The sequence below is a fragment of the Panthera pardus genome, unplaced genomic scaffold, assembly GCF_024362965.1.
Source record: "Panthera pardus isolate Hobbes unplaced genomic scaffold, ASM2436296v1 HiC_scaffold_10, whole genome shotgun sequence".
In the NCBI taxonomy this organism is placed as follows: Eukaryota; Metazoa; Chordata; class Mammalia; order Carnivora; family Felidae; genus Panthera; species Panthera pardus.
The window spans coordinates 18470016-18480779 of NW_026526655.1; the positions used below are offsets into that span (position 1 = coordinate 18470016).

The window sequence follows — 10764 nt, forward strand, 5'->3', positions numbered from 1 at the left end:
CTGAAGTGAAGCAACTCCTCTGACACACATTTAACAAATGCTTACCCCCATGACATCCTAGGAACCAGGGACACAAAGATGAATAAAGAAGATACAATCCTTACCTGGAATGAGTTTACAACCTGGAAGACAGACATGTACACGAATAACTGCAGCATGATATGCTATGCGCACTAAAGTAAATGAATAAGATGCTCTAAGAATCCAGATAGCCGTTTCCACTGCACTTTGCTGTGTATGTACACATCCCTAAATTCATCTGGTCGGTCCTCACGATCTGAAGTTGTTATCCCTGCTTCACAAAGGAAGAACCTGAACGTGAAGGTCAAAGAAGTTTAGGGTGTTGCCTAAGAGAGCTCAGGTCTTTCACAATACTCACTCTGCTGGGGTGGGGGTGCACAAGAGAAAAGGAGGGTCAGGGAAGGTCTGAAGGAGACCATACGTTCTGTAATCACCAAGGGTCTCCGTAGAGACAATGAGCCGGTTTCTCAAAGCAGCCTCACTATATCCCCTTGCCACTTTTCACTTTTATGAATGAGCCTTGGTGGCAAGTCTATCGGGAAAAGAGACCTGGTCATACTTCACTGTGTTCCCTTCCATGCTTTTCCTAAGTAAGGTGCCAATTAGCTATTTTGTAGGTAGGAAGTTGCCATTGCTAGTTTTTTATCCTACTGTGCTGTCCCGTCAGACAGCTCTGGCCCTAAGGAAACACTGTGGTAGGTGAGGCAGGTCAATCTCTTCCAAACGACTAGCCTGAGAGGCAGGTTCCTTCTGGACATTCCAATGGGCACAGGGGACATTTCCTGATGATTTCCCCAGTGAAGGGAGACAGCTAGAGAATGTATGGCATGTAAGGGAAAGCAGAAGTAGATCGAAAAGCCCATTCCCACAAGAAATGGAGATGGAATGGGGGAAGAAGGAATAGCTTCCGTGGAGGCCTCTGCCTGAGCGTTAAAGGCGTTAAGACGCAGGTCACAGATCCTGGCCATGGCCTAGGAACAGGAGAAGATGGGAAAGTCGAAATCAGGCACCATATCAAAATCTCCATTTTCTTTTTTCCTCTTCAGAGTCAACAAACATTTTGATTCCTCACAATAACGCCGTCAGCGCGGAATCAGCGTCTCCTTTTCGCCAATGAATACGCCAAGGACTCGGTGAGGTGAGGTCACCTGCCCAAGGTCACACAGGGCAGTCAGGACAGGAATCCACGTCCTGAAGGCTTCAGTCCAGAGCTCCGGCGGTTCTGGCCGCAGGGAAGCGGGCAGGTGGCGGTGGAGAGGGCTCACTAATAGTGACGGCGCTGATGACGGGGCCACAGACCGGAGGCCAGCCGGCCAGCCGCGGCAGATTCCTGGGGTCGGCCCTCGCAGGCAGGCTGCGGGGGTTGGCTCCGTGGGGTACTCTAAGGGATCCGCACCCTGGGGCTCAGGCTGTGCAGCTCTTGGTCCTCGGCCGCCCACGGACGTTGGCGAAGGCCAGCCGTCCAGGCCGAGGACCAGCAGGCCGTGTGCAGCTGCAAAGGGTTCCCCCGGGACTGGCCGGAGCCTCCGGGGAGGCGGGGCGGGGAGGGCACGGGCGAAGTCTGGCTGCAGCCACCTCGCAAGGACAGCCTGTACAGCACCCGGCCTAAGTCAGGACACCTGGGCGATGGGCGCCCGCATGACTCAGGTGCTGGCGAGATGCGCCCTGGCACCATGCCCTGCGTCCCTGCAGCGGAGATCCGGAGCCCAGAGTGTCGGCTCAAGACCTGGAGCGAAGGGTTAAAGCCCGGGTCGCCACTCCTAACCCTGGCGAGACAGGTGAGACCAAGACGGGGAAGGGGGAGGGGACCCTCCCTGGCCCCACCCCTCGAGGCCGCCTACCCTTCGGGGGCGTGGCCTCCGGGCCGCACAGCCCCAGTGGGTGAGCGCAGTGCGCGGGCCCCGCCCCCCGCCTATAAGAGCGGTGCGGCACTGCAGCTAGCGCAGTTCTCACCGAGACCCGTCACCCGGACTCTACGTGAGACCCACCGCCCGGACTCACCATGGTGAGTGCGGCCCCGCCGGGATCGCGCCAGTCCCCTTATTGCCCTTCTCCTCCTTGGGGGCCCCCCCTCCCGGGATGCTCCGGACCCTCCATCCGGCGTTCCGGGGCTCGAGGAGGTGCGAGGGTTTGTGCATTCCCCCACCCCCACTGTCTTGGTGACTTTGACCGAGTCGTGCTGTCCACTTTTGGAGGCTGGGGAAGAGGGGTGGAGTGGAGTGGAATTCTTCGCTAGCCGAGAGGCTGAGAGGAGCCCTTCTGGAAATCGCCTTCTGCTCCACCAAGCATTTGTGCCCTAACCCTCCTGGGGGGAGTCGCAGTCCCGCTCCCTGTCCTTTCCGCGGATGAGAGAGACCCCCTGGGCTGCCCTCCGCCCCTGGCCTCCCCCCACCGCGACCCCCGCTCCCCGGAACTGAGCGAACACGTGCTTAGCACAAGAAGGTGGTAGGGGGTCAGATTACTTGGTTCAGCATCCCCTTTTCCTCCGACTGTGTGTGCATCCCTCCTACCCACAGCCCTCCCCCCCCCCCCGTGACTCAGCACCCCGCTTCTGAGCCAGGAGGGGTGGCAGGAATGGGGTTCGGCCTCATGAGGCGAGTCGGCCCCTCTCCTGCCCGAGCCCAGTGAACGGACGGGCAGAGACAGCTGGCGCTGAGCGAGAGCGCGGGCCCAGGCCAGGTTGGGGGGAGGGGAAAGAGGTGTGTGTAGGGGGGTGGTATTTATAGTCCGGGAACGGGGGCCGAAATCCAATCTTCGCTTTCGGCTGGGATGTAACTGGAAAGAATCTAGAAGGGGAGCGATTGCGGGACCGGGGGTGCAGGATGGCGCTCACCCTGCGCAGGGCAAGGCGGGTTACCTCTGGGGCCTCACCGCAGGTTCCGCTTCCTTTTCTGGGTGTTTGGAAACCGTCACCCCGCCATTTCGGTGTTGGGAAGGGAGGCTGCGCGGGCCCTGCGCCGCACCACTTTGGCTCTTTAGGGGTTAATTTCAGACTGGCAGGGATGAGCCTAAGGCAGCCGGTGCCCCAGTGCCCACAACCCTTATTGCCCGCGCCTGCCATCTGCACCCTCTGCTATTTCCGTGAGGGCTGCGCGGTGGATGAAGGTGGTGAAGACACCCAGAGTGTGGGGGTGGAGGTGGGGAGAGGAGCCAGCTGGGATTGATCTCCAGAGCCGGATGGGATTTAAAGGTGTTGGAGAGGATACCCTGACGGTCAGTGTGGTCAGTTGATGCCAGACTCGAGGTCTGAGACACCTCTGCAGCCCACAGGAAAGAAAGGGGGAGAGGGTTATATGAAATCCTAGCTGCTCATCCTCAAAGAATTAGTCAAGTTGGGGGGCTTCTAGCTATAAACTCATGGCCCTGGAAAACCTGTCCTTTCTCAGGTTCTTGAGACAGGTAGCTTTGGGAGTATACATCTGAAAATGGCTGAAAAGTCGCTTGTCCTTGTCTCAGAGTCAAGTATCTGCCTGCTTTTCATGTGCACTTACCCTCTCTGTCCTCCCTGAGGGTCTTCTGAGTGTGGCGGGGTCATGTGGAGCCACAGCTCTTACTTGACAAGGTCCTCACAGGGAAGTAGACTGAAGGGATTGGTTTGCCCTACTGGGTGCCCCCAGTTGTTAAGTCCTATGTGGGGCAGCCTGGGCAGGCTGCCAGCCTCTTCCCACCTCTGCTCAGCCCCAGGCGTCCACTTTGGCCAACCGAAGCATCCTGGCTGGTAGGTGATAGGGTGGGAGAGAAGCTCATGAGGTGAGGGCTGTAGATGTGGGGCTTATGCTGTGTTCCCTCTCTTTATACCTCAGCGTGAATGCATCTCAGTTCATGTGGGGCAAGCAGGTGTCCAGATGGGCAATGCCTGTTGGGAGCTCTACTGCCTGGAACATGGGATTCAGCCTGATGGGCAGATGCCCAGTGATAAGACCATCGGTGGAGGGGACGACTCCTTTACCACCTTCTTCTGTGAAACCGGTGCTGGAAAGCATGTGCCACGGGCAGTGTTTGTGGATCTGGAGCCCACTGTGATTGGTGAGAGGAAGATGGGGTGGAATTGAGGGGAGCAGAGAGGGACTCTAAGCTTCTCTCTGGCGAGATGGTATCTAGACCTGGCTTTCCTGGCCCTGCAAACTCTTTGTGCCATCTTTGAAGCTGAAGAAGGCGGGCTGATTGCAGGCCAGGCTGGGTGGTGGGTGTGGGTTTCTCTCACAGGCTGGTATCACAGGCTTACAGAAGGATGAGCTTTTCCATACATCTGACCGCAGCTACCACGCTGGGGGAGGGAGGTCCTTGCTGAGCACAGCCTTGTGGTTTGTGCCCTAACGATGTGTTTGTGCCCTTCCAGATGAGATCCGAAATGGCCCATACCGGCAGCTCTTCCACCCAGAGCAGCTCATCACTGGGAAGGAGGATGCCGCCAACAACTATGCCCGTGGTCACTATACCATTGGCAAGGAGATCATTGACCCCGTACTGGACCGGATCCGCAAGCTGGTGAGAATTTGGGATGGAAGGGAGGGAGCTTTCAGACGATGCTAATGGTCAGGAACGTCTTTTTTCAGGATCCATTTCAGGGGGTCGTCTCTAATTGTATGTGTTCCAGAGCATGTTCCAGACTCTGGGTCTCTACCCTGACTCCTGAGAGATTTTAGGCTTTTGTGGAGCCAGAAGGTAGAGTTTCTCAGGCGCCTCGCCCACCTACATTGCTGTTTCTCTTTCCTGCCTTTCAGTCTGACCAGTGCACAGGACTTCAGGGCTTCCTGGTGTTCCACAGCTTCGGAGGGGGCACCGGCTCGGGCTTCACCTCACTCCTGATGGAGCGGCTCTCGGTTGACTACGGCAAGAAATCCAAGCTGGAGTTCTCCATCTACCCCGCCCCCCAGGTGTCCACGGCCGTGGTGGAGCCCTACAACTCCATCCTGACCACCCACACCACCCTGGAGCACTCGGACTGTGCCTTCATGGTGGACAACGAGGCCATCTATGACATCTGCCGCCGCAACCTGGACATCGAGCGCCCCACCTACACCAACCTCAACCGGCTCATCAGCCAGATCGTCTCGTCCATCACGGCTTCCCTGCGCTTCGACGGGGCCCTCAACGTGGACCTGACGGAGTTCCAGACCAACCTGGTGCCCTACCCTCGCATCCACTTCCCCCTGGCCACCTATGCGCCGGTCATCTCTGCAGAGAAGGCCTACCACGAGCAGCTGTCCGTGGCAGAGATCACCAATGCCTGCTTCGAGCCTGCCAACCAGATGGTGAAGTGCGATCCCCGTCACGGCAAGTACATGGCCTGCTGCCTGCTGTACCGCGGAGACGTGGTGCCCAAGGACGTCAACGCCGCCATCGCCGCCATCAAGACCAAGCGCAGCATTCAGTTCGTGGACTGGTGCCCCACGGGCTTCAAGGTTGGTATCAACTACCAGCCACCCACCGTGGTGCCCGGGGGTGACCTGGCCAAGGTGCAGCGCGCCGTGTGCATGCTGAGCAACACGACCGCCATCGCCGAGGCCTGGGCCCGCCTGGACCACAAGTTCGACCTGATGTATGCCAAGAGGGCCTTTGTGCACTGGTACGTGGGCGAGGGCATGGAGGAGGGGGAGTTCTCTGAGGCCCGGGAGGATATGGCTGCCCTGGAGAAGGATTACGAGGAGGTGGGCATCGACTCCTATGAGGACGAGGATGAGGGAGAAGAATAGAACAGCTGCCTGGAGCCCATTCACTATGTTTATTGCAAAATCCTTTCGAAATAAACAGTCTCCTTGCACGGTTTCTTGTCCCCTCTGTGAGTGCTTGAGCTTCTGCTGCCTTCCTCTCTGTGCTGCTGCCGCTGCCACTGCTTCACTGCTTCTGCTGCCGCCCTCATTCTTTGCTGCCCATGACCCCTTTCCCTTCCATGGCTGAAGGTGAGATCTGCCAAGGGGTCCTTGCCAGGCCCAGGAAACGTGACCTCAGGGACCTTGATGTAAGATCCCAGGGGCGCCCAGGAGAGTAGAGAGGAAAGGAGGACTGAATCCCGGACCTGTCTGTGCAGCCACAAGCTGTTGAAAAGATACGAGTTCTCACTTCCTTTCCAAGTAGAAGTTTAAATCCAGCAGTTTCTGTATTTGAGTTAGACTGCTACCCTATTCTTCCTGCTGCTTCTGCATTCACTGACTCTGGAAGCTTGGCCCAGGCACCTCTGTGCGTGATGAGGGCTTGGGAGCGGGGCCGGGCTGGCCCACAATTCCTGGGCATGGAGCCTAGTCATAAGCTTGGGGGATGGGAGGGGACAAGGGCGATCTCCTTGAGTTGTGTCACTGCACCTCCGAGCAGCTTTGCACAGCTGAGTGTCTCTCTTGCTGCATTGCTGGGGCCTAGGGCTGTGCCATTAAAAGTCAGGTCATCTCTTCTCTGTTTGTGCTCTCTTTCTGGCCTCAGCCTCTATGCTAGCTGGGGGGAGCCTCCTGCCAGGGCCCTGGAGAAAATTCCAGCATTGCTAATAGGCACCCCAGGACCCACATCGACGTCAGCACATGGGGGTGAGCATGGGGGGGGCGGGGAGGGAGAAAAGAAGCTTCAATCTCAGGAGCAGGAGATGCCAGCCCTGCCCTTGCCTTCCCCTCCCTGGTGATTCAGGGACGCAGTGCCCTTCCCTAGGGAACAGTTCAGCCTAGCAAAGGCAGGGCCCCTGTTTACTCAGCAGAGTAGACAGGAAGTGGCAGCTGGATACTGCCACACCAAGTGGCCTCATTAATCATTAACCATGTGTGAGCTAGAACCATCTGGGAGAAACTGTGGGCCACAAGGCTGCCACCTCCACTCCCCTTGCCCCCAGGCTGAGGCTGGGAGACCTGTTATGTTGTTGTCCCAAAGCTTCCTCAGGTGTCTCCACCCAGGAGCCCGTGCCTGGCAAACCGGCTGGGCTGCTTTGACTCAGCTACCCACTCCTGGGAATGAAGGAAAGAATTGAGTGTGCTTCTAGGGAGCCCTGGTCCCAGTTCTTAGCACAGAGGCCAGCTCAATCCAGAACAGCTTTAAGTGTTTGACCAAGGCAAGCTAGGAGAACTGCCCGCTCCTGGCTAGCCAGATGTAAGGTAAGGATACCTGCCTCCTCACATGGAATGACGAAGTCCCACCACCCTTCGCTACACGAGTGTCTCTTCCCAGTCTGTTCCCTTGGAAACGTCAACCAGACCTTGGGCCCCTGGCACCTCTTCTCACTCCAGGAACAATGAGACTAAGATCCACACCAAGCTACTTTCACTTTATTCTTCTATTTATACATTCTCTTGCTTCCAGATGTGGAGGCAGACCATGATGTAAGCTCAGTAGTCCTGCTCAGAACCTGTCTCGATTCTATCAGTTTCCCTTTCCCCATTCCCCAACTCTGTCCACCCCAACTCAGTCTGTCCCCCTGTTCAGTTGTTGCTCTTTGAGATAAGCGAGCAGAAGCAGAGACAGGAGACTGAGTTGACTGTCCCCACCCACCTGCCCCCAACTGCAAGACAGCAGTCCTGGAGAGAACACGTGGAGATTCTAATAAGGGGATGGGATCCTCCTTCCAAGGCCCGGGGGCCACCTCAACATGGCCACTGGTTTGTTCAGATTTGGGTGGTGTGCTGGCCCAAAGCCGGGGGTTGCAGTGCCTCCAGCTGACTGAGAAGGAGATGAATGGGAGGACGCTGCTGGGGGTCTACAGTCATCATGGAGGCCAAGAGCTGCCGCAGTGCTGAAGAATGCCTGTGGAAGGAGGCGGACAGGGTGACCAGACAGTCCTCATTCCCTGTGCGAAGGTTCCAACTCCACTAATGTTTGGGAGCAGTCTGAAATGTTTGGTGGCCCTTTTATTGCTTACCTGGGACTGTGCGGGATGCTTAGTTGGTTCTGCACGGCAAGGGCCACACTGTCACCCTTCTGGAACACCATGTCATATGGGCCCTCCCCAAACATCATGGCATATAGCACACAGCCTAGGGACTGAGCACAACTTGGTTATTCTTTGACAGGGGACCAATGGGGGGGATACCTCTCCTCTTAATTCTGTAGTGAAATGTGACTGCATAAGCTAAAAAGGTTATGCTGACCTCAGCCACATGACACCAAACCAGGGTCCAGAGAAATCACCAGGTAGCTGGAGGCTTCTGTACCCCTCGTTTAGCCACTGCCTTCAGGCCTGACACTTAGCTGTACTCACTCTGTTCAAAGAGCGGGATTATACCACTTCCTGAGCAACTGAGTACGGTGTCAGTGACAGCTCCCAGGAAGGAAGTCGAGGGGGATGGGGACACATGCAGTTCCTGGGGCCCCATGCACTCGAAAACAAAGACCTGCCTCTCTATTTCACGGCAGGTACAGAGTAGCATTCCTCTCCCCGCCATACTCCCGCCCACATGTTCCTCACCCAGACATCGGTCCGCTCATCGATGACACAGTGGCTCTGCACAGAGAAGAGCTCCGGGGCCCGGTAGGAGATGGTGCATCTCTGGGCTGCCCAGTCCTGGAACAGTGGCCCCACAACTCAAAAGTGGGGCACAGGTCATAGTCATGTGACCAAATTGGGGCACACACCGGAAGAAGTTGCGGATGGGGAACAGGAGGGCAAAGGAGCCGGACGCTCTGTTACCTGCAGGGCCAGAGCCTGGCGGGAGCCCTCCACATGGATGCAAGCTTGATTCATGGAGCCCAAGTCCATTAAAACCGGTTGCCCCTCATCTCCAAGCAAGATATTGGTAGGCTTCAGGTCCCTGTAGGGAAGTAGAAATGGCCCATGAGCATCCCTGGACAGGGAGGCTGGAATCCCTGAGGGCAAAAGAATCATGGGGATTGTTCCTTGGGAGGAGAGCAGAGACCTCTTGATCCTCTTGGTGAGGCTCTTCCTTTCTGCCCCGTAAATACGCACGGCCCTCCCACTGACCTGTGGGCATAACCTCTGGCATGAATGGCCTCAAGGCCTCTGCAGATACCGAGCAGCAGCTGAAGGATTTGATCTTCAGTCAAGAAGTTGCCTTTGTCCTTCAGCCTTTCTATCTCATTCCACAGCGTACCCCTCTGCAACACAAGTTTTCCCACAGTTGGAGATGTTTTCTGAGCCTCTGATCCCGGACCCTGATCCCTTCCCTGTGTCACAGCCTATCAACTCTTTCACTGCACGCACTATACACCTCACATTCCCACCTGGGTTCCTCTAAACCCCAAATCTGAAGTGGTCAAACCCAGGACATGGCATCTGCTTCCTAACATGCTTGACTACTCACACAGCCCTTGGTAGATGGCTTTGTTGCAAGCCCCTCCATTGCCAGGAGACTTTCTGACCTTGAAGAAGGGTAGCAGCAGCCAGGCTTCATGTTTGGTGCCCCGCTCTCTCAGACAATAAGCCACAAGGCGAAGGATGTTGGGGTGATGGAAGAGGCGATGCATGTCTGCTTCTCGTTGGGCCTCCTCCCGATCCTGCTGCTCGTGACACAGGATCCGCTTCAGGGCGTAGAAGTGTCCATCATGTAACCCTTCCACTAGGTCCACATAGCTGAACCCACTGTGGGCCAAAGGGGTCAGTGAAGGACCACGGTCATCTCCCATACTGCTAGGGATTCCCTGGAGGGAAGAGGTGGGGGGGGGGGTATCTTTCCCAGTTGGCAAAAACCCTCCCAAGATGTGGCTTCAAGAGGAGTGTGACAATTTTACACTTTGGGCTCAAGAGCAGGAACACAGTAATCTCTGAGGTGCTGTGATCATAAGGCAGTGCTCTGCACATGACAAACGCTCCATAAATATTAAATGAGTAACACTCAACATTTATCAAGTGCTGTGAACCAGTCACTGGGTGAGATGTTTTATATGCATTATCTCATTTAATTCTTACAACTCCATCAGTGACAAAAAAAAAAAAAAAAAAAAAATCATCTCCATTAAGCAGATGAAGAAACCATGGGTTTTCAAGGTCACACAAGGCGGATCCAGGAGGCCTGGCTCCAGAATCCACTGTTTTGACTACCGTGTCGCTAGGCTCTGACAGGTGAGCTAAAGGATATGTTAAGAGGATACTTCTATGCCCCTATCTTGTGCAGACTGCTGTCCTTCAATCGCCATAACGCTGGGGACTACTAGCTAAGTGATTGCCAAACACTCACCCCTCCCCCAGTTTCTGGATGAAGAGGTAGCGCTTATTGTCAATGATGACAGTTCCCCGAGAGCAGACACACAGCGCGTGGCCCATAGTGTCTCAGTCATCCTCCTCAAGGGCGGTCTGAGGCTGCCGAAGGCTTCGTCCAGGTTGAGTGGGCTCTTCCAGGGGATGCGCTGGGGGCCCAGCGGATCATGCTGGAAGGAAAAAAACGGCAGAGTCGTGGGTCAGGGACAATCCAGACGACCCTTGAAGTACCAGGAGAGCTGGGGCCCAGGTCCCTGAACGTAGAGAAAACGGGCCCTGGCGACGCCAACTCCAAGAAGGTTGGAGTCAGGTGCCTTAAAGCCTCCGGCCACACAGCGACTACCAGGCCGCTTCTTCCAACCCCAGCCCACCTTGGAGAGGCCCCCGCTCCCACGGCCATCGGGCCGCCACGGCAGGGCAGAGGGTAGTTCCGGGGGGTGCGAGGCCCCAGCCCACCTCCAGAAGGGCCCACCCCCGGCCTCGGCGCGCAGAGCCCGGGGAGAGTCAGCCCCGGATCCCCACTGACCTGGCTCGGGCTGGAGAGAGACGCGGGAGACCGGAAGAAGTGAGTACGTCATCATTCCGCGCCGGCGTAACGGCCCGCGGTAGCCTAGCAA

General features: G+C 56.5%; 2 protein-coding genes across 4 annotated transcripts; one reads left to right on the plus strand and one right to left on the minus strand.

Annotated features, from left to right (window-relative positions):
• Positions 1 to 1893: 1893 nt before the first annotated feature.
• On the plus strand, positions 1894 to 5790 carry LOC109265033 (tubulin alpha-4A chain). The gene is made up of 4 exons (XM_019445895.2): positions 1894 to 2026; positions 3825 to 4047; positions 4361 to 4509; positions 4746 to 5790. Exons 1-4 carry the CDS (start codon positions 2024 to 2026, stop codon positions 5715 to 5717), a joined length of 1347 nt encoding a protein of 448 aa, XP_019301440.1. The 5' UTR covers positions 1894 to 2023; the 3' UTR covers positions 5718 to 5790.
• Positions 5791 to 7243: 1453 nt separating this feature from the next.
• Positions 7244 to 10753, minus strand: STK16 (serine/threonine kinase 16). 3 transcript variants are annotated; one of them, XM_019445897.2, is made up of 8 exons: positions 10674 to 10753; positions 10128 to 10317; positions 9313 to 9532; positions 8915 to 9048; positions 8624 to 8744; positions 8402 to 8497; positions 7856 to 7977; positions 7244 to 7740 (listed from the first exon to the last, which is right to left on the minus strand). In XM_019445897.2, the coding sequence occupies exons 2-8, from the start codon at positions 10211 to 10213 to the stop codon at positions 7602 to 7604; spliced, it is 918 nt and encodes a 305-aa protein (XP_019301442.2). In that variant the 5' UTR covers positions 10214 to 10317; positions 10674 to 10753; the 3' UTR covers positions 7244 to 7601. The 3 variants fall into 3 exon arrangements, with proteins under 3 accessions (XP_019301442.2, XP_019301443.2, XP_019301441.2); XM_019445898.2 differs by lacking the exon at positions 10674 to 10753 and adding an exon at positions 10604 to 10664; XM_019445896.2 differs by lacking the exon at positions 10674 to 10753 and adding an exon at positions 10519 to 10634.
• Between the last annotated feature and the right edge of the window lie 11 nt (positions 10754 to 10764).